General features: G+C 39.1%; 1 protein-coding gene across 1 annotated transcript; it reads left to right on the top strand.

Moving 5' to 3' along the window:
- Positions 1 to 23399, top strand: LOC135683640 (uncharacterized). Its single transcript, XM_065198952.2, has 7 exons — positions 1 to 2155; positions 10007 to 10379; positions 10773 to 17816; positions 18282 to 18540; positions 18861 to 19864; positions 20571 to 20725; positions 21916 to 23399. The coding sequence occupies exons 1-7, from the start codon at positions 1155 to 1157 to the stop codon at positions 22349 to 22351; spliced, it is 10272 nt and encodes a 3423-aa protein (XP_065055024.2). The 5' UTR covers positions 1 to 1154; the 3' UTR covers positions 22352 to 23399.
- Positions 23400 to 23420: the final 21 nt, after the last annotated feature.

Below are 23420 nucleotides of genomic sequence, written 5' to 3'. Positions count from 1 at the left end.
TAATTGTTCTAAGCCTAGTCTAGATTTGAACAAAGGAACAGAGGTTGAAAAGAAAAGACTGCCAGTGGAGCTGCTGCGATCTACTTGGTAAATTTTTCTAGCTTAGCCAACTAAAATTACAATTTTTAGAAGAACATTCCATAATTTTTCACCCTGGTTTATTAAGTGTTTTACAATAATATTGTTCATTGGGTTGCCATCTTCTCAGAGCTTATTCAAACGGAATTTGGGCCCTTTATTTGAGCCGGAATGCAAGAGGTGAGCTGGATATGAGATTCTGTGGACCTGGAACACTAAAATACGATAATAAAAAATCACCTTGTTCTTTAATTATTTTTCTCATCACATTTGGAACGAATGAAATAGTTTGACTACACTGATGATGGAAACTGCAAGCCGTAGTTTTGTTATTCAATTGAAGTGTAGGACATAAAGGTCTCGTTTGCGAATGTGGAGCCAACACCCAGAGCCGCCGAGAGGGGGAGGGGGCAGGGGAGGCAATTGGCCCAGGACCTTGAGGTCTAGGGCGCAACATTAAAGTATGAATTCCATTTAAAGAATGAAACTTATCAAACGCAGCAATATGCCTCAAAATAGTAGAACATTTTGAACTATTGTGAGAAAATGACTGCAAGAAATATTGTTAAATGTATTTTAAGCTAATCTGAAGGATATGGTCGCAAAAATTTCTCCGCTTTAAGCTTTGCCCCGGAACCTACCGAACTTTCCGTGGCCCTCCCAACACATCTAACAAATTGATGAAAATATTGGGTTGATTGGTTCGTATTTGCTCTGATACCAACCTTGAAGGGTGAAAAACGCTAAAAAATATAACGATAACTTGTGGAGCTGGAAATTTTCCTTAAAATAAGTTCTGCTTCTTCTGGTGATCATGCTTTGCAGGTGACTGCTATGACACATTATTCAGTGTTCCTAAAACGATTGACTGAAATTGCTCGATTCGTGGTTAATTTATCTGTCATCCCGTGTAAATGATTGATCGTGGCTATGATTGATCGTGGTTTTTCTGCTGAATGAAAATTTAATGGCCTACTCAAGCTTCATATAAGAGGCGTTGAATTCAAGCTTCCTTCAGATGTTTCGGGTGGTGCAAGAGCATTACAGCATTGCATACGATAATTGTTGCATATGTGATGCTGCTAGCAAAAGCAGAGGAAGTAACGATGTTCTGCCTACTTCAAAATCATAAAACGATCTATCTGCACCTTGCTGTTGTCTTCATGCTGACAGTTTTCCATTTGCAAGGGAAACAGATACAATTGCAATATCCACAGAGCAGTTTGAAATATCGTGATTGCAGTCTTGCTGGCTTACTTCAAACCATGACACAAAAAGCAGATCAATCTCTATTCAAGTTCAAATGTGGCAACGTTAGCAATATTTCTTTCTTGAAACTTAAAGTATTACAGTTGCCTTGGTATTTGTACGAAGCAAGGAGAGTGGCTATCGAGCCGAAAAAATCGTTTCTCTCATTTTTCCTTCTACGCAGAAGAGGAAGTAAAGATCTTTTTCTTCTCTTCAAACGCAACTTGAATGGTGAAAGAGCTTCGTTTAGACGATTTCTTGTTAGAGCTGGTTTTGAAACCCATGATTCTGTCAACATCAAAACTCCTTTCCAAGGAATCATAGCTATTTGGACCAGATCAATAATCTGCAAGTGTTATACTTTTAGAAATGCAGGCACCTCTAGCTCGCGAGAACGGCGCTCTACTACTGAAACTGAAGAATGCACAGGCCATTCACACAGATCTGTTGTCGTGATTGACTTCAATGTGGCGTATACAACCGTAACACCAGAGTCGCTTTCTACCCTTGCACAAAACACGGCTACATACGCAGGACTTGAGTCAGGTGGTGTTAGCACTAAGGAACACGTTGGATCTACATTTGCATTCTACCCAGCAAAGCTTGTCGCCTTTGGTATGGGAGATAATGAATTAACTATCGAGAACAGCACCATTGTAACGTATGTAATATCATGCGGGCAAATTACACCCTCTGACAGTCGTGTCACAAAGTTGCGAAATGATGCTACAAGTGGCTCTCTTTCCCAAAGTCTAGGGCAGCCTGTAAGAAGATGGTTTGTTCTGATTAAAGAAAACACTGTAAAAACAACGACAACCCAAGCTCCAAGGTAATTTTTTTGTATTATAATTTTATTTATATAGCTACTTATATTTTTATTAACCGCCCTTTGGTGTAAAAATTTTTATTAACCACCTACTTTCACACTTAATACGATCAACTAGCCTCATCTTTCTCTTTTTCTGGTATATTTCTGTTAACTATGCATAGGCCTGCAGTGCAGCATCTTTTCAGTCTTTTATTGGATCGTCTCTACAACTATTTCTTGCTTTTATATAGGGCACCTTCCTTTTGAAAAACGATAAGAATTACTGCCTTATTTTGGCTGTGCGTCTCGGTTTTCCAGTCGTAAATAGATGCAGCCGTATGTTGTATGTTTCCTAGATAATTCAGTCATAACACAACGTCATTGCCATTCGATTCTGTAACTATGATGTGCATGCAAAAACAGGGACGTGACTACTTTTATTCTTCGTCGGGGGGGGGGGGGGGGCCTCGTGCTGTTGTTCCAATTTTTCTCATGCAAAGGAACCCCCAATAATTCTAGCCTTTAAGCCTTTTTCCTTACTGATGATCCGCCCACTTTTTAGCAAACACCTCATACAGTATAACAAACAAATCCACCCATCTTCTACTGTATTTCCATTAAGCATCCTCTTTTCAACGTTAGCAGTTAAAACACACTGCTACTAAAATTTACGGTTATTTTACTTTAATGAATGTTTTTATAAACGGGTAATATTTGTTATGATTTGAGCTGATAGCCTTGTTAAGATGTTAGTTTCTGTTATCTAGTCATTGTCTGGTCATTATATAGAACCATTCTAGATTTAGCCTTAGCAACATCAACATACCACTGCCACCCGTCTGATGACCTTAGAGACCTGAATCAGCTACGATCTACGACCATAACATCCGTCTGTATATCTGAACAAAAGTTGCACCTACCGTTGAGCAAATATATTTTTTGTGATATTTGCTGCTAGAGCTCTAAAAACACTTACCCTGGGTACTAGGGCTACAATTATTGATTTCGGAAAATTAAAGAGAGATTTTCCTTCATCTCAGCTAGATGTTCCTCCGCTTCTCCGTTTCTCCGCTTCTCTGCTTCTCCGTTTCTCCGCTCCTCTGCTTCTCCGCTCCTCCAATCCTATTTTCTATTTCTGCGCTCAAACTTACGTGGCTCTGGTATCCAGGGTGATAACGACTAAAAATGGACAACTTTCTACAGAGTTTCTTAAGTAAACAGAAACTTCTTGTGTTTCAAATCTGACTTAAGGTTGTTTAACTTCAAAAGCTTGTTTAAAACACAAAATCAGAAAGCTCTCGTTTGCGTGCAACAAACTCATGACACAAAATTTGATTAATCAACACAACTAGCCAATCGGCTATTTCTAAATCAATCACATGTCAAATCAAAGACAGATGATTCGAGAGAACCCTGATAAAATCTTGCTGCAAAGTATAATTTAGGAGTTTGGCATGTATCTGTTCATTTGATTGATATCTCTCAATGGCTTAGAGCTTCATTGAATATGCTTTTTCCAGTCAGGAGTGCCGAGATGCATATCTGTGTAGGCCACTACCAATCTTTCACAAGGTTGCTGGAAACATCATTTTTTTGGTTTTTAAGCTTCACAAAAACCCATCTGTTACTTCAGCGACGTCTTTTTGCGCAACCAAATTAAAGAGCAAGGAGTGCAAGCGACATTTACTTCAGTCATGAAAAAGGGGTAGTCATCTTTCTGTCAATTTGTTTCTACATTTACAGATATCCTCTAGAAGGAATAACATTAGGCAGTGCGACACAAAAATCCTTCGTGTGCGGAGAGGTCAAACTCAAAATCATTCGCGTTTCAGAGACAAAAGTCTCTAGCCAACTTTTTTTTACAAAACACTGACATGTTCCTGTTTGAAACACAAATCTCTCCAGTGTGCACTGGCCTTAAACGGCCTTAAAGATATTAAGCATAAACGGAACTTAACTAACAAACATTACAAAAGACACTTTATCTAATGATTGACAGTGCCGTTAACTTTGCATAGGCCTGCAGTGCAGTATCTTTTCAGTCTTTTATTGGATCGTCTCTAGAACTATTTCTTGCTTTTATATAGGGCACCTTCCCTTTGAAAAACGATAAGAATTACTGCCTTATTTTGGCTGTGCGTCTCGGTTTTCCAGTCGTAAATAGATGCAGCCGTATGTTGTATGTTTCCTAGATAATTCAGTCATAACACAACGTCACTGCCATTCGATTCTGTATTTATGATGTGCATACAAAAACAGGGACATGACTACTTTTATTCCTCGGAGGGGGGAGGGGGGCCTCGTGCTGTTGTTCCAATTTTTCTCATGCAAAGGAACCCCCAATAATTCTAGCCTTTAAGCCTTTTTCCTTACTGATGATCCGCCCACTTTTTAGCAAACACCTCATACAGTATAACAAACAAATCCACCCATCTTCTACTGTATTTCCATTAAGCATCCACTTTTCCCCGTTAGCAGTTAAAACACACTGCTACTAAAATTGATGGTTATTTTACTTTAATGAATGTTTTTATAAACCGGTAATATTTGTTATGATTTGAGCTGATATCCTTGTTAAGTTGTTAGTTTCTGTTATCTAGTCATTGTCTGGTCATTTTGTAAAGTCATTCTAGATTTAGCCTTAGCAACATCAACATACCACTGCCACCCGTCTGATGACCTTAGAGACTTGAATCAGCTACGATCTACGACCATAACATCCGTCTGTATATCTGGACAAAAGTTGAACCTACCGTTGAGCAAATATATTTTTTGTGATATTTGCTGCTAGAGCTTTAAAAACACTAACCCTAGGTACCAGGGCTACAATTATTGATTTCGGAAAATGAAAGAGAGGGTTTTCTTCATCTCAGCTGGATGTTCCTCCGCTTCTCCGCTTCTCCGCTACTCCGCTTCTCCGCTCCTCTGCTTCTCCGCTCCTCCACTCCTATTTTCTATTTCTGCGCTCAAACTTACGCTGCTCTGGTATCCAGGGTGATAACGACTAATTATGGGCAACTTTCTACAGAGTTTCTTATGTAAACAGAAAATTCTTGCGTTCCAAATCTGACTTGGAGATTAAGATTGTTTAACTTCAAAACCTTGTTTAAAACACAAAATCAGAAAGCTCTCGTCTGCGTGCAACAAACTCATGACACAAAATTTGATTAATCAACACAACTAGCCAATCGGCTATTTCTAAATCAATCACATGTCAAATCAAAGACAGATGATTCGAGAGAACCCTGATAAAATCTTGCTACAAAATATAATTTAGGAGTTTGGCGTGTATCTGTGACTTTGATTGATATCTCTTAATGGCTTAGAACTTCATTGAATATGCTTTTTCCAGTCAGGAGTGCCTTGATGCATATCTGTGTAGCCCACTACCAATCTTTCACAAGGTTGCTGGAAACATCATTTTTTGGGTTTTAAGCTTCACAAAAATCTAACTGTTACTTCAGCGACGTCTTTTTGCGCAACCAAATTAAAAAGCAAGGACTACAAGCGACATTTTCTTCTGTCATGAGAAAGGGGCAGTCATCTTTCTGTCAATTTCTCTTTACATTTACAGATATCCTCTAGAAGGAATAACATTAGGCAGTGCGACACAAAAATCCTTCGTGTGCGGAGAGGTCAAACTCAAAATCATTCGCGTTTCAGAGACAAAAGTCTCTAGCCAACTTTTTTTTACAAAACACTGACATGTTCCTGTTTGAAACACAAATCTCTCCAGTGTGCACTGGCCTTAAACGGCCTTAAAGATATTAAGCATAAACGGAACTTATTTAACAAACATTACAAAAGACACTTTATCTAATGATTGACAGTGCTGTTAACTTTGCATAGGCCTGCAGTGCAGTATCTTTTCAGTCTTTTATTGGATCATCTCTACAACTATTTCTTGTTTTTAAATAGGGCACCTTCCCTTTGAAAAACGATAAGAATTACTGCCTTATTTTGGCTGTGCGTCTCGGCTTTCTAGTCGTAAATAGATGCAGCCGTATGTTGTATGTTTCCTAGATAATTCAGTCATAACACAACGTCACTGCCATTCGATTCTGTATTTATGATGTGCATACAAAAACAGGGACGTGACTACTTTTATTCCTCGGAAGGGGGAGGGGGGTCTCGTGCTGCTGTTCCAATTTTTCTCATGCAAAGGAACCCCCAATAATTCTAGCCTTTTAGTCTTTTTCCTTACTGATGATCCGCCCACTTTTTAGCAAAGACCTATTACAGTATAACAAACAAATCCACCCATCTTGTACTGTATTTCCATTAAGCATCCACTTTTCCCCGTTAGCAGTTAAAACACACTGCTACTAAAATTGATGGTTATTTTACTTTAATGAATGTTTTTATAAACCGGTAATATTTGTTATGATTTGAGCTGATATCCTTGTTAAGTTGTTAGTTTCTGTTATCTAGTCATTGTCTGGTCATTTTTTAAAGTCATTCTAGATTTAGCCTTAGCAACATCAACATACCACTGCCACCCGTCTGATGACCTTAGAGACTTGAATCAGCTACGATCTACGACCAAAACATCCGTCTGTATATCTGGACAAAAGGTGCACCTACCGTTGAGCAAATATATTTTTGTGATATTTGCTGCTAGAGCTTTAAAAACACTAGCCCTGGGTACTAGGGCTACAATTATTGATTTCGGAAAATAAAAGAGAGGTTTTTCTTCATCTCAGCTAGATGTTCCTCCGCTTCTCCGCTCCTCTGCTTCTCCGCTCCTATTTTCTATTTCTGCGCTCAAACTTACGTGGCTCTGGTATCCAGGGTGATAACGACTAAATATGGGCAACTTTCTACAGAGTTTCTTATGTAAACAGAAAATTCTTGCGTTCCAAATCTGACTTGGAGATTAAGATTGTTTAACTTCAAAAGCTTGTTTAAAACACAAAATCAGAAAGCTCTCATCTGCGTGCAACAAACTCATGGCACAAAATTTGATTAATGAACACAACTAGCCAATCGTCTATTTCTAAATCAATCACATGTCAAATCAAAGACAGATGATTCGAGAGAACCCTGATATAATCTTGCTGCAAAATATAATTTAGGAATTTGGCGTGTATCTGTTACTTTGATTGATATTTCGTAATGGCTTAGAACTTCATTGAATATGCTTTTTCCAGTCAGGAGTGCCTTGATGCATATCTGTGTAGCCCACTACCAATCTTTCACAAGGTTGCTGGAAACATCATTTTTTGGGTTTTAAGCTTCACAAAAATCTAACTGTTACTTCAGCGACGTCTTTTTGCGCAACCAAATTAAAAAGCAAGGACTACAAGCGACATTTTCTTCTGTCATGAGAAAGGGGCAGTCATCTTTCTGTCAATTTCTCTTTACATTTACAGATATCCTCTAGAAGGAATAGCATTAGGCAGTGCGACACAAAAATTCTTCGTGTACGGAGAGGTCAAACTCAAAATCATTCGCGTTTCAGAGACAAAAGTCTCTAGCCAGTGGCATGCCCCCCAGAAATTTTCTTGGCTCCTTGTTTGCCTCCTCCAGAAATGACCTTAACAAAGCCTTTGATAACAAAGCCTAACATTGAAGTTTCATCAGCCCTGATAAAGTTGTACCAACGCCTACCCTGGGTGCCAGAGCCTCAGAGAGTCAAAGGATGAAGAACGGGGGAAGGAATTGCGAAGGAGAATGGAATAGTAAAAAGGGAGAGACGTCTCTCCCCTTTCTTCTTCCATTCTTCTTCGCATTTCCTTTCCCCCGTTCTTCATCCTTTGACTCTCTGAGGCTCTGGCACCCAGGGTAACCAACGCCATACTTTTCCAGGGGGCACAGAAATTGGTAATTTTGAGCTAATTTTGAGCCACTACACCATTGCTTTACTACTAGTTCGCTGGCACACGGCTAGCCCCACCCCGGTTTTTGAGGCTAGACTCGCTACTGCCTGTTGCCATGAATAGGGTGTTCACCAGCATATAGAGACGTAGGAAGCGTTTGGAAAGCGGGGGCACAGGGGTTAAAAGGCACTTCAAGCACACCCTTTATTGTAAGTGCAAATCCAAAAAGTACCAAATCCATTGCAAAAAGATACAGACAGAGGGGGGTGGGGGGTCCCGCAGGATAATATAGAATGTTAGAAGACTTTTTTTGTTTTATGGCAAATTAAAATAGGGGCGCTCTCTGTGACTTTTCTAGGGCACATAGTTCTTCTTTAAGCTAAGGGCACTTTTTAAAAATTTTTAAGGGCACTTTTTCAATATTTCTAATAAGTGGGGATACGTGCTCCAAATGCCCCCAGTTCCTATGTGTCTGCTGACATAGCAGGAAATACATCATGTCCCTTTAAAACCCTACTAAAAAATTACTAACCTGCTAACTTGCTAACCTGCTACGCGAAGGCTAAGATGCTAAGCTGCATGGATGGGCAAGAGGAGATACGAAGGGGGGGGGGAGGAAGAGCAGGAAAACGGAACCATGCTGCTGAAAAGAGTTTTACGAAGGGAGCTAAACAACTGTTCGTGGAGTCTGATTCAACTTTCACTTTAAGAGATTGGTAAACATCTGATTATGTTGGAATTTGATCGCAACTATAACATTTCAGCACCTGTCACTTGCTGCTAATGTATAGTACCCAGTTGTTTACAAGAATATTTCTTGGCAGACGAAGCTCTGACCATTTTTGTTTTCAAAATGAAGCGCTGTCACCGGTCGCCAGATAAAGCGCTGTCACCGGTCAAAAGACGACGCCCTTGTCAATTGAAAACTGAAACATCTTGCCAATGAATACAGTCACATGTAAAGAGACTTCAATATGCTACCCTTGTGCTGAATTGTCTAGCAAACCCATCAATAGGCTAAATTTAATACATTTAGGTTCTACGGCTAAGGTGTATTTTTGCTTACTAATAACAAAACAGAACCGTCTATAAATATTTCAAACTAGTAAAGGGAATAAGCCATGACAGTGACAGTTTGTAACAATGGCTGAATGATTCATCCATGTATAATATTTTGTTTGCATTTGACCTATAGCGACAGTCTAGTTTATGTGGTATTTGACTTTCAGTGATGGTATACAACAATGGCTGAATGATTCATCCATGTATAATATTTTGTTTGCATTTGACCTATAGCGACAGTCTAGTTTATGTGGTATTTGACTTTCAGTGATGGTATACAACAATGGCTGAATGATTCATCCATGTATAATATTTTGTTTGCATTTGACCTATAGCGACAGTCTAGTTTGTGTGGTATTTGACTTTCAGTGATGGTATACAACGATGGCTGAATGATTCATAATATTATGTTTGGTATTGACATACATTGACAGTAAATTTTAAGTTATCTTAGACCCACAGTGATATCATTTAACCATGACTGATACGATTGACTCGTCCATATATAATATCATGTGTGATATTCGCCATCATTACTTTGAAATAACAGCTCTTCTATTGCTTTTAAATAAAGTTAAACATCATCCATTAGAAGTGTTCCTACATTAAATTTTCCAATCAAAATATTTTCAATCATGCTAACCTGCATGCAGTAGGATCTAATAGCCGGCTGGCTCTTGAAAGATTCCAGTTAGTAGGACTACTGATGCCAGAGAACCATATGATAATACTTCCAAAATTGTACATTTACCCTATAATAAACACTTTCATGTGCTGTTGTTAAAAATCAAGAAACAAGCTTTTCTTCAATCCTCAGTTAACACCTAATACAACCTCCAGAAAAGAATGCCCAGCCTTGGCAATTTCATTTCTGATGTAGATTTACACCTCTGCTTTTGGAACTTTTTAAGCGTACTCGTGTTCTATTCAAACTAACAATGACTCTTTTTTGGTATTTGAAAGCTGTAAAAATTAAATATTTGTGTTTCAGCACAACAACGCCTTCTGGTCCCCAGGGCCCAAAAGTTCAAGGTCCTGTGAATATGGAGATCTCCAATACAACATTTCGAATCCAGTTTACTATACCAGCAAATACATTTGTTGATAAGGAAGATGGTGACCTCAACAACATGAGGCTTTTCTTGTACAGTGCAAATGGTGCTGAGCTGCCGAAGTCCACGTGGGTCAGTCTGCATTCAAGAACGGTGACAGCTTTCTCGACTTATGCCATATTTGCTAATCAGCCAAAGACTGGGTACGAATACAGGTTGAGTGCCATCGATTCAAGTGGCAGCGAAAGCCACACAGAACTCAACATTCTATTTAGCGGCCCGTTACTTACGCCAAGCTATCTGAGAACAATAGTAAGTTTCTTTTTTAGCATTTATTTTAAGCAAGAATAAATTTTCTCAACCCTAATATAAGGCAGTTTTTCATTATTTAAGATTCTGTTCTGTATGCAACTAATGTTAGTTAAAAATCAGCCGGCCAGTCAACAAGCATCACTTAAAAATTAGCTTCGTGATGTATTGGGAAATATGTAAATCTAAGTTGCAGATTAGGAAATGTTGCATGCAGGAAATTTAGTGAGGGAAAAATCCATGATTCAAGTACTTTAGTCGAAATCTCAGTCTTTGCAAAGCCTTCAAGATAAAGTGAAGATGTAAATGATTGCGTTTATTTAATGAGACCACTCTGAAAACATAATATTTTGACATGTAGAAATCGTTTTTAAGTCATTTAAAATTTTTTTCTAGATTCTAAGCTCAACAACACTGGTGATGGCAACAAGCTTCTCTGATGCGGATATTCTTTTTCTTCTCCAAGCAAAGATTTCTACCTACCTTAAGATAGAAGCTGATGATTTTTTCAATTCTATATTCACAGTTACCAGAATAGGTAACTCAGAGATATCGATGAAGTATGAGTTTAGCATTCGGCAACTTACCACTCACGCCACATGCAATCTCACAACTATAAAAGAACTGCGGTCAAAATTTGAGGGTGCAGCTGCGGAGGAGGCATTTAAAGAGGCTCTGAGACCACAGTTCATTGTGAATTCTATTTCTGGAGAAAGGTTTGATTCAGCATGCAATTACCTGTCTACTGGTAAGCCTAGCATTGGTATTTCGATTGGCACATTAAACATTGAAGAGGCGAAAATGTTTTCTATTGCCATCCCAAGCGCCTCGTTTATATCTCCTAATGGCAGCAATATGAGACTCACTCTTCATCTTAGATTTCAAAATGCCACTGATGTCCCCTCAAATTATTGGATGAGTTTAAGCAGCCAGTATCTCGACAGGAGTCCTGTACTACAAGGACTAGTAACCGGAGATGTTGCTTCTACTTTCACAACAATGTCTTTCAAATTGGTGGCTCAAACGCCATTGTTGGTAGAAAGCTTTCAAAGTTTTCAGGTTAATCTAAAGAAAACTACAGGGCCTATTTTGTTTTCTGTATCCATGTCGCAAAATAGGATGATTTCTATTTCTGCTATGTCATTCATCAAATCTTTTCAAAGTTTTATGACTTCTTACATGAGAGTTACACAGTCTTCATTCAGGATTCTTGATGTCAAGACGACGGCGTTGACTTCCATTGTTTGGACAGCTTCAAGTTTAGCCACATCTCCATGCAAAGCTGCCGACATTGTAGTTGCGAGGAAGAAATTGGTGCAAAATGATGGCAGCATAAATGAGACGCTTCGTGAGAGTCTAACAAAAAATCTTAATTTCACTGCGACTTCAATCTCAATCCAGCTGACTGGAGATTGTGCCAGGCCGACCGTGGTACTCAAGATACCACTGCTTCAGATACCAAAGTACGGTCCGTTGATATACGTTGTGCCAAACAATGCATTTTATGATGCTACTTATGGTAACAAACTTAAAATTGCCCTTCTTGACATCAACAGTAACAGGCTTCAACAGAATTCATGGATATGGTATAACAACTCTACAAGAACTATCTCGGGTTTTCCCTTTGACCCACAAAAACAAACCTACAACTTTTTATTACGTGCTACCAATGTCGAAGGACATTTTATTGATGAAAACATAACTGTGGTCCAAAGTTGGACTCAGCCAAACTATGGCTTCTCTTATTTCATCAAATTTAGCTATAGCTTGCAATTACTGCCTGTTTCAAATGTTGTGATGATTTTCACTCAGAAGCTAAAGACCTACTTCAAGCAGCCATCAAAAGAAAATGTTATAATTTTTAGGCCAATGTTTTATTCGAGCAACCAAATTAGTTTGTATTACCAAAACACTTCGCTTAACTCAGAGGTTTGTGATGTGATAGGCAGTAGCTTTATCCGAAGTTTGTTGCTTAATAAAACCGACTCTAAGAAGCCAAACGGAGAATTAATTGCTAGCATGCAACCCGAGTTCCAAATAGAAGAAGTTAGGCAAGAACATCAAGTCGCTTGCTCTCTTGAAAATCGCAAGCCACCTTATGTGAACTACAGTAATAAAACTGTTAGTGAATTTTTTGAAAAACCTAAACAGTTGCCCTTTGGTGTTGTAAGTATATATGAAATTCCTCCCAACGCGTTTATTGATGTAGAGGAAGGCAACACACGCAAGTTGAGTCTTAATCTGAAGACTTACGATGGACAAAGCTTACCAATAAATAGCTGGGTGGTTTTAAATGCCACTGCTCAGACGATATTTGCATTTCCAACAGATGTTGTCTACTCGCAAAATGCCAGCTTACACTTTCAATTCAGACTTGTCGCTACAGATAGTGACGGTAAAAATACAAGTGCAATTATCAACTTCAAGATAAGTGGTCCACCACCAACCGGATACTACAGTGTGGTTATGACTATCATCGTTACTCGCAACCAGTATGAAACACACGCATATCAAACAGCATTATTACTAGAGAGATTAGTTGCTGTGTTTGGTAATCAAATGGGAATATTTATCCGATCTTACATTTCAACAAAAACAACTTCAGGCAGTTCTGTTTCCACATTGATATGGAGTTTTTCTAAAGCGATTCAAGGTGCCTGTGATTGGGAAACTATGAAGAGAATTCAGTCGAAAGTATTCATACAAGATACAAGCCAAATGAGCCCGACAATGCGTTACGCTTTGGGTATGGGTTTCGAAGTGACAAGCATAAGGGAGTCTTTAAGCGGTTCCTGCTTGGTAGAGGCACCAAATGTGACTAGAGAACTTCCAGAACTTGTCGTTCACTTTTGTGGTCCCTTTTCCTACACAATACCCGATGATACTTTCCAAGATAAGCAAGATGGAAATACACGAAAACTCAAACTGACACTTCTACAGTCGAATGCAAACCGCATTCCTGCGGATTATTGGCTACAATTTGATTCCGTTAACCAGAAGATTGTCACTGTTCTGACAAGTACCCAGAGCTTTGCTAGTTATCCGAAAGAACATAATTTTATCTTGATTGCAACTGATTCGACAAATTCATCTGTGAATACTACAGTAAAAGTGAAAATAAACCCTATTGTGCCCGCATACAGTCATACTTTCTCTATACAAACCGTCTTTCAATTAGAGAATAGCAACCTTGTTCTCTATCAGTTCGTTAAGAAGATTCAGTCATACCTTTCAGACAACCGTAGAAATTTTCGAGTCGTGAGTGCGACCAGAGGATCTGGTAACTCGCTAGCGGTTACATGGACAAACTGTTCTCTCCGTTACAGCCCGTGTGATGTTATTGGCATACGAAAGATCAGTGAACAATTGCAAGTTACACGAGGGACTATCAACAGTAACTTTACCCAAGCTATGCAGCCAGAATTCAAACAGCTCTTTCTAACAGAGACTGAAATTGGACCTTGCTTAGTGGATAAACCTCCAGTTTTGGTGAAATCATTTGGACCAATAACAGTTACAACATGTGGGACATTCAAGGCACAACTCCCAGCAAACACGTTCAATGATGAAGAGCAAGGTGATTCTCGCAGCTTAGATGTTGGTCTTACAAGAAACCCATATTACTGGGTGAATTTTGACTCTACAAAACAAGAAATGGCAATTGTTCTGACGAGAGAAGTTGCGCAAAGTCTGAGAGGCACAGCGTTGACGGTCACTCTCACTGCCACAGACTCGGCCTTGCATCAGGTTCATCAAACTGTTTACATAATCATCGGTGATTTGCCTAAGCCAGCAGCCTACACCGTTGCAATGAGCTATTTCATCAACACTCCCCCAGCAAATGGAATTTTTGCATCATTTTACGACGATGTCAGAGTGAAAATATTAAAGTACTTATCTCATTTAAGCACTGTTTCGTCGCTTGAGTTTATAGAAGTGTCTCAACAAGTTTCGTCTGGCATGAGGCTAGCAGCAAAATGGAGCAGTTGTGGAATGCTGCGCGATAAATGTAACGCTGACCAAAAAGATTCAATTTCATCGTTCTTACTAAGTAATGGAGCCGTCAATCAAACCTTCAAATCGGCCTTACTGCCAAATATGGAAATTGCTTCTGTAAACGTGTCATGGAGTCCTGTTTGCAAGGACAATCTAACACCACCAGTCGTCCAAAATCCACTGCCAGTTATAAACATTGGATACTGCGGTTACAAATTCTTTCAAATCCCTGCCAATACGTTTGAAGACAATATTGATGGAGATACATGGAACCTCACCCTCAGCATCCTGAACACAACCAACCAGCTTGTGAATGAGAACTGGTTCTACTTTGATAAGGTACGTCGAGGTATTTGGATTGTCCTGTCTGACGATGCCTTATCTAGCACAACGCTTCCCAAAATCTTGACATACAAGTTGAAAGCGACAACGAAACGTGGCCTTTCAATAAGCGACCAACTTCGATTCAGAATTAGCCAACGTCGCCCGAATGCCAGCTTCAGCATCAGGTTAAGCTTCAATTGGCTGGCTAGTAGCCCAGAGAACAATAATGTAATCGTTGCCAGTGTAATGGAGAGGTTTGCCTCCTACCTTGGAGGTGTACCCAACGACTTACATGTGACAACAGTGAGCCATATACGCACTGATTCCGGGCTATCTATGGAATTGAATATTGCAAACTGCACAACACCCTATGATTCCTGTAATGAAGCAGCTCTGAAGTTGGTCCGAAAAAGAATCTATGATAACTCTGGGTCCACCCCAACGTTAAGGAACGCTTTAGGTGCCAATGTTTTCGTCACAAATGCTCAGGTGACTGTTCAAGGAGCGTGTAACAGGAACAACACTCCACCGTTTGTTAAAACCCCATTGACCAGAATAACCGTACACAGTTGCTCCGATTTCAATTACACTATCCCACCATCGACATTTCATGATAACGAACAAGCCAAGCTGCGCTTATCAGTAACAGAAATCAACGGAAAACCTATTAATGGGGCCTACCAATGGGTGAACATTGATACCGCAACAAACACTCTGTATGGAATCGTAACAGATTCTGTTATAGCAAACAAGCCTGCTAATGGTTATAACCTTACAATCAAAGCTACTGACAATGATATGCTGTCTGCAGTATCTCATCTGATAGTCCAAATTATTGATGGAATGCCTCAGAAATTTTATCAGTTCACAATAAGCTTAATGTCAAAAGGGAAAGTAAGTTCTAATCTTTTGACAGATATATATAGTGTTAGACTCTTGAACAGCTACTTTTCTACTCGCTTTGCCAATCAAATGGCATCTTCTATAGTATCAGGTACCGTTACATCCACGTACAGCATCTGTTCATTGCCAAATCGATGCGACGAGAACCTTGCCTCAGCATACTTCAATCGAATTCTTGCTTCTCAGGACACAGTATCATCAGAGCTTAAAAGCCATTTTTCAAGCTACTTTTCTATTACATCAGTATCGCTGTATAGAAACCCTTTATGCAGAACCGAGGTGAGTCCTCCTAGGCCTTCAAAGCCGGTCTGGTTTATAGCCGGATCATATTGTGGAGGGTTCCGTGTGCAAGTTCCACCGGACTTGTTTTCAGATAAGGAAGACGGTGGAACTCAAAATCTCGACCTTCAACTCTACTTAAACCACAGAGATCCGGTTCCAGCAAGCTTCTGGGTACAGTTAAGCAAGAAATCGCAGGAACTTTACGGATATCCTTCCAGAGAAACAATGCTGTCCTACACAAATTCGACTCAAATAAAGCTTGTAGCAAAAGATTCTTCTGGACAAGAGGGATCAGTGAGAATCTTATTCTCGTTCGCATCATTTTCAGAACCCAAAGTGACTTACAAATTTTCATATCGCGCTGTGAACAGCCTCAAATCTGTCGACAATGTTATGCTAATTTCCTCTAAAATCGAATCATTTGTAAGAAAAAAATTACAGTTTAGTTTTGGTTTAATGAAACACGCTGATGCCGCAAATGGAGTTTATAATCTTGAATTTGCAAATTGCTCTGCATCGTACAACCAATGTGATATAGGAGCTTTAAATATGGTTAAAGATCTTTTGATGACAAGTAAGGGTCTTCCAAGGGCTACCTTTAAGGCTGCGATTGAACCATTTACATTAGATCAAAGTAGCGTGATGGTAGAGAACACGTGTATATCAAACAGATTTCCTGTAGCCGTAAAGAGTTTAGAGATTAATGTTTCATTGTGTCAGAAACTTGACTTCAAGATTCCGATGGAGACTTTCTATGACCCGGAAGACGGTAATACCAGAAACCTGGAGCTTTCATTTACAAAAGAAGCGAATGTAGCTATTGATAAAGAAAGCTGGATTCAGTTTGATAAGGATAAGCAGATAGTATACGGATATCCTAGGTTGCCAGAAATCAAAGTGCAGGATAACAATAGGTCATACTGGCTCTCTGCAAAAGACAAAGAAGGCAAAACTGCAATGACGCGTTTGAAAGTTAAACTTATAGGCAGCATTCCTCAAACAACTTTCAAAATGACAGTAAGAGGAGCAACCAGCATGAACTCAAACCTGTCGTTTATTGACCAAGAGATAAGGCTAATTAACAAAATAGGATCCTTTTTTAATGATCATTCCCTCAGTAATTTGTTTTACAATCGCAACGGTAATCAAGTTGAGTTTTCTTGGAGTTTTTGCAATATTAGGCGTGACACATGTGACTGCTCGAAGATCCAAGAAATCCGAAAGAAACTGCAGAGTTTGGAAGACTTCAAACGGTTCATGCAGCCGGAGATCAGAATACAGGGAAATGTGGAGGAGAAAATGCTAGGCATGTGCGCAAGACAACTAAATCCTGGAGTAAAAGATGATTACAACGAGCTACAAGTACAACCTGGGCAGTTCTTTTACAGAAATTATGGCAATGGCTCCATAACAAACTCTACGACTTATATGGCAAACAGAAATATCGTTACACCAGGAGACCCCAACTGGGTAAAAAAACGGGAAGGAAAAATCTGTGGGCTGCTTAGTCTTTCTGAAGCCACTGTAAAGCAAAATTTGCAAGTAAAAATGATTGTTTACAAGTCACAGGTGCGTGATAAATGCGGCAAAGAAGCAAGAGATACATTCAATCTGACAATAAAACAGTACATACCAACACTGTCGTATATGGTGACTGTGTTTCTAAGTGAGAATATAGGAAACAACTGCACAAAACTGAGCAATTTTGCTAGAAAGATTTCATCATATACACGGTATCCAAAGACAGAGATTTTTATATACAGGCATGCAGTGTACAATGTATCCAGCAATGCATCGATGGTTGTTTGGGGGCTTCGAAATATCACCGAAAGAAACTGCACAAACGGGACAGTGGCAGAAATCAAGAGATCTGTTCTGCTCGTTAATGGCAGTGTAAACCCAGTGTTTGTTGAACACATGAAGCCTGAATTTGAGGTAAAATTTCACTTTTCACTTTCAACTTCATAATAAATTCTTTCAATATGGATGTCGTCAGTTGTATTGTGTTCTCCATAACTGTTGTTATTTAGCTAAAGCTGAAAAAATCTGTTTAAGGAAACTTTTGTGTCTAAATCCTGCTGTTTAATTAATTTGAAAGGTTGGAGTATATTCATTAAAACAGTATTTAGCGATTCCAAAAAACTTGTGTTGCTTTTTGAAGACAAATTTTTTTCTCCCGAGAGTCACATATTGAAAGTCCTTTACTGTCATTAGATGTTTTGGAGCATATAGTTGAAGACCAATGAGAAGAAAGTATAAAAAACCGAAACCTTTAGTGTTACAATTTATGTTAAGTATTTGTCATAAGGCAATATTGTCATGCTAGTGTATCGGAGTCATGTAATTAGCAGCATCAAATATAATTTTGTTATAAATAAAGTTTTGCCTTTGTTTGGACAGGTTCTCAACGTAACAGATGAAAAATCAGGAGTATGCATCCCGGCATTCGTTGCGTTGCCAATCACTTCCGACATTGGTTTTTCTTGGTGGATTGTTGTCATTATGATCATCATAATTCTGCTTCTTTTCTTCTTGTGGTTGATTTGGATCTGCATACCGCGGTGTTGCTGGAAAAGTTGTTTCTCCAACCTTGGTTGCTGCAACAGCTGCTGTGCACCAGGTGGGAAATACGGATCTTTGGAGGACCCGGTTGATAAAGGTAAGGAAGTTGATCTGGCATATAAATGCAAAGAAGCTTTCGACGTTAATTCATAGTCATTTATCTTTTGAATATTTACTGATGTTGTTCTTAAAATATCATACGTAGTCGTACTTGAGCTTTCATATACCTAACTGTCGTTTTTGGGCTTATGAGAGATGCCATGAACTGAAAAAATTAAGCTGGCGACCCTTTTGACGTTTAGCTGGCCCTTTGAATTGTTATCAATTACCATCCGAATCTAAAGACTGGCCCTTTCCTATGTCGTGGCCACCACCTTAAATATGCGATCTTTATTATTCCAATTCTTGTATCCTTAGGGGTTCTTGCACTGCCAAGAAAAGACGAATTGGACAACGAATTTTACAGTGGTGCCATAGCGCAACCAGAAGATGCAGCCGATAAGGATACAAATCCCATTCTAATGCCAGATGATGAAACTATGAGTGCTCCACAAGAAATAGCTCCAGTAGAAAGCTCGCCTGGATTTCCTGAGGATTTTTTCCAAGAGTCTGATCCGTCAATTGAAATTGAAGAAGAAATTCAGCAATATATTCTTCCTATGGAACAATCGGCACCAATGTTACTCGCAGATCTTCCGCCAGAAAATGACCAGCTCTCGATGCAAAATACTCAACCGCAAGCTGTTCTTCCTCCACTTTATCGTCGAACCAGTTTTCATGAAATGCCACAAATGACAGATTTTTCTGTTGAAGAAGATAATCCTTCTCACGCTGATAACGTCTCGAATACACTACCAGGCGAGCCTGGTAGTCAGACATTAGAGGGGAATGCTAATCCTGGCGAGGTTAATGGTGCATTTGACGACGAATACGTGGACAATGAAAGTCAAGAAAAGGCAGAGATGTATAGCGCAGTACGGGAAGATCAGCGAAGGCTTCCACAGCCGAATATACAATACAGTGAGCCAGAAATGAATTCAGTTAGCATCCAGCAATCAATAACAGATCACAATTGGACATCAAGAGAAAATAGCAGTAATCAAAGGAGTTCCTTTGCGTCGTCAGTGGATCACTACAGGCACGATGCCATCAATACACAGGAAGCCGACGGCCCTAGGTTTGGCATCATCGATCAAATTGACGTTGTATCGCCGAGACGGAGATCTTTGGAGCAGACAAGAAGAGCTAGTTTCGATGATTATGTAGGGTACGATGAAGCTAAAAGAAAGAACAGGGAAAGAACGCGTCGTCGCTCGTTATCTTACGTCATCGACCATGAACCCCACGATTATTATCCAGCATTGAGACGTGCTTCTTTATCAAGCAGAAGTATGAGTGAAAGCAATCTCAACAGTCAAAGGGTATGAGCAATGTTATTATGACGTCATTTTCTTTCAAACTGTCAGCCAAACTTCTATTCAACCATTTTCATTTTTGATATCCTTTATGCTTTAGAAGATTGTGACAACTCAGGTATTGCTATTTGCATAAACTCGTAAAGGTGGCGTTCTGATGACACGCCATAACTCTTACTCCATTAGCAAAAATTATTTCCAAGATCTGCTTGTGACGCAAACGCAATGCATTCAGGTGTACTTACCAATGTTGTATATACACCTGGTTGTTGTTACTGTGGTTAATATAATACACCTTGTCATTTCTACAGTTTTTGTCATTTCTACAGTTGCTTGATACTCATGTACTCTGAAATACTGAAGCCTATTCTGGGCCTTTTTCTCGACAAAAATTCCTTCTTAGTGCAAATGCTTTGGTTTAAACATGAAAACTGGAAAGGCCATGTAGTTGCACATTCTATAGCTAGGCTTTGAGGACAATACTCACATGGGGAAAATTGCAGTTATATCAGCCATAAAGGCTATCATTGCCGTGATTTTAATAAATTGTAAATGTTTAAATACGTGATAGCCAGTTTAACAAAATGTACCAAATAAGCAAGTAGCAAGGTAAAATAGGGACATGTTGCAAGCAAGAAACTCAGTCGTTTTTACAGCATTGGTTTAACAGCGAAAACGTCTAAGGGGTTTTATATACTTTGCATTCTCGTAGGCACGTCCAGGAAGACGGATATCACTTGTCAAAATAACAGATGACCAAGAACCTCAAAGGAGAGGGGTTGGTAGGAAAAGATTATCAAGATCTTACTTCTCAAATGAACAAGGCGGTCAGAGCCGTCGAAGTTCGGCTGTCTCAGAATCATATGGGTGAGTAGCAGTAGCAGCTATAACGGGGTGGGGGGGGGGGGTTGGTGCGAGGGAGGCGAATCATTTGCAATACTCATTATCTATTTGAGCTTCTCAGTTTGTTATCATTTCAGAGGCGGATCCAGAGTGAGTTCCTTGGTGCACAGAACTCAGTCAGTTTTCCAACATACAGCTAAAAATAGTGTTGCCTGAAACAAGTAATATTTAAATTAAAAAATTGAAACCTAAAAATTCTAAGTTTTATCACAGTCTCTTCAAAATCTTAAAATTTCCAGTTCCTTCTCTGTCGTGATTTGGAAACGATTTTCCAGACGCTGTGGAGGACAACAGCAGTCAATCCTAGAACTCGGAAATAAACGTTTTGTGCCTCGGAAGTGAATGAATTGAAACAATAAACTTTCTGTTTGGAACACGTATGGAACTCAGTCAAAACAGCATCTGGAACTCGGAAATGATACCATATTTGTAAGAGAGCTGTACAATGGCCCGTAGTTGATTGGCTACCTATTGTTTCTGTTCTATTGTGGAACTGCAAAACATCGAATTCGAAATGGCGACTGCAGATGTCATATACTCACGACCATCGCAGCATTCTAGCAGATTATTAAGCATTTGAGATAAAACCAGAGATATCGTTAATTTTCCAGAAGTGTTAACTGCCTTTGCTTTAAATTGCAGTCTTTGATGGCACGGAAAACCTATGCTCAGACGGAACACCATATTTTGATGAATATGCTGGTGTCTATGGAGGCAAAACAACAAATTGCGAGCAAAACAAAAGGGAAAAACTTTGCTGTGGCATCCAAAACAAACAAAGGGTATTAAGAAAGGGAGGGGGTTGAAAAATTTTCACAGAGGCACTGTTTTTTGTCGGAAAGAAATCCAGAATCTAGATTTAATGAGTAGATAGTACCTACTCCCCCCTCAATGGTACCAAAATGCATAAAGAAGAATAATAATGTGGTCTTATGCACAATGATCAATGCATTATCTGAAAGTCTCTAGCCTTGGCCTGCAACTCAGTCAGGTTTTGTGCTGGATCCGCCCCTGCATCTCCCAATAAGTATTTCGCTTTGAAGTGTCTTAAGCTTAGATATTACGCAAGCTAAGTTCACTTGCATTTTCTGCCTGCAAAACGCATCTCTCGAATTATGCATTCCTTCTAGTATACCTGATCTGTTATCTTGTAGTGGTGACCCGTCGACAAGTTCGATTGCAAGACGAGTCTCAATCGAACGGTCATTCATAGACCCAGGCGACATTGCTTTTAGGCCCAATCTTGAAGTACAGAATGAGCAAAGGGATTTCAGGAGAGAAAGAAGAAGCAGCGAATTTAGCAACAGAATGTTTGCTGTAAGTAGTGACCCTGCCTCACAGTTTTCATTCAGCGAGAGTTTCGGTGACTCAGATTCTGGAATTTCTGAATACGTTTTGATGAACGAAATGGAAGAAGCGCTCCCGCGTGGTAGGCGAAGATCTCGGAGAGTTAGTCAAGATGGCCGAAGACCAAAACAATACAGGTCCGTGTCTTCATCGAGAACGCAGCATGATGAATATGAGATGAAGCCCCGACGAGTTTCCCGCGCATATATCAACGAGATGTTTATCGGTGATTCGAATGCCTAGTGCAGGCAACTGACTTCATTTTTCTTTAAGCAAAACAAATGAATTACTGCGTAGATTGGGATGGTTGTGAACCAAGTTTGCTATGTTCTCAAGTTATAATCAATTTGTTTCACACTTGGAGTATTTTTCTTAAATATATTTAAAAAATTATATATCATTATATAGGTGGTTAATTATAGCACCTTATTATAGACTTTGCATTTGTTAATAAAGATTGTTTTACTTTTTTTTAACACTGATTTTTTTAAACCTTCCACGATATGATTTATGTCATTGCAAATATCTTTTATGAGCTTGTTATTTTATTGATATGTCACGGCAAAACCAAATACCTTTTCTTGCTTTTAGTCTTTTGTGATTATTGCAAATCTTTTTATGATTTGTATATTTACTCCGCCTCAATGTAGCTTTGACAAGCTTCGACAATGTGGCCCAAAAAATCCGAGTTTCGTAACTTTAGAGAGAGGTTTTCAAACAGCACCTAATCCTTTAAATAAATATCTTTCGAAAAATTCCCATCAGTTGCTTGATATTTCAAAAATTCCCATCAGTTGTCAAATGTAAAAACTAAAATATTATCCTTAAATCACCCTGCCTTAAAATTGCTCAAGCCATGCTTAACAGTACTGATATTATGTAGATAAGTAAAAGATAAAAATAAATTTCCACTGGATTTCAGAATGTTATCCTGGTTAAAGTAAGAGATTTTTTTCATTTTTAAAATCATCTCTAGCCTCGATTTATCTTATCATGTTTGATGTCAATGGTTTTCTCTTTGAACCCAATTCATTTTCTTTCGAGCTTGCCTCTGTTACCCTGACTACTTGCTCTCATACATCACAATGAGAAAGTGATTATATCAACATCTCAATATTTCTACCTTGTATGACATAAAGACGTGGCAAGAATTACATTGAAAATTGTTTCACTCATATTTCACTAACAGCTTAACCATGTAAAATAACTCCTTGCAATCACCCCCTCCCCCCTTGTCCAACAGCCCACGATTTTATTTCTTATTCATCAAATTTTTTGACATATTGCATTATCTGAAATTTTCAGCCAAATG

The sequence above is a fragment of the Rhopilema esculentum genome, chromosome 7, assembly GCF_057945365.1.
Source record: "Rhopilema esculentum isolate cy_ngs chromosome 7, ASM5794536v1, whole genome shotgun sequence".
Classification (NCBI taxonomy): Eukaryota; Metazoa; Cnidaria; class Scyphozoa; order Rhizostomeae; family Rhizostomatidae; genus Rhopilema; species Rhopilema esculentum.
Note: the sequence above shows the minus strand (reverse complement) of the source record. Positions and strands in the feature narration are given on the sequence as shown.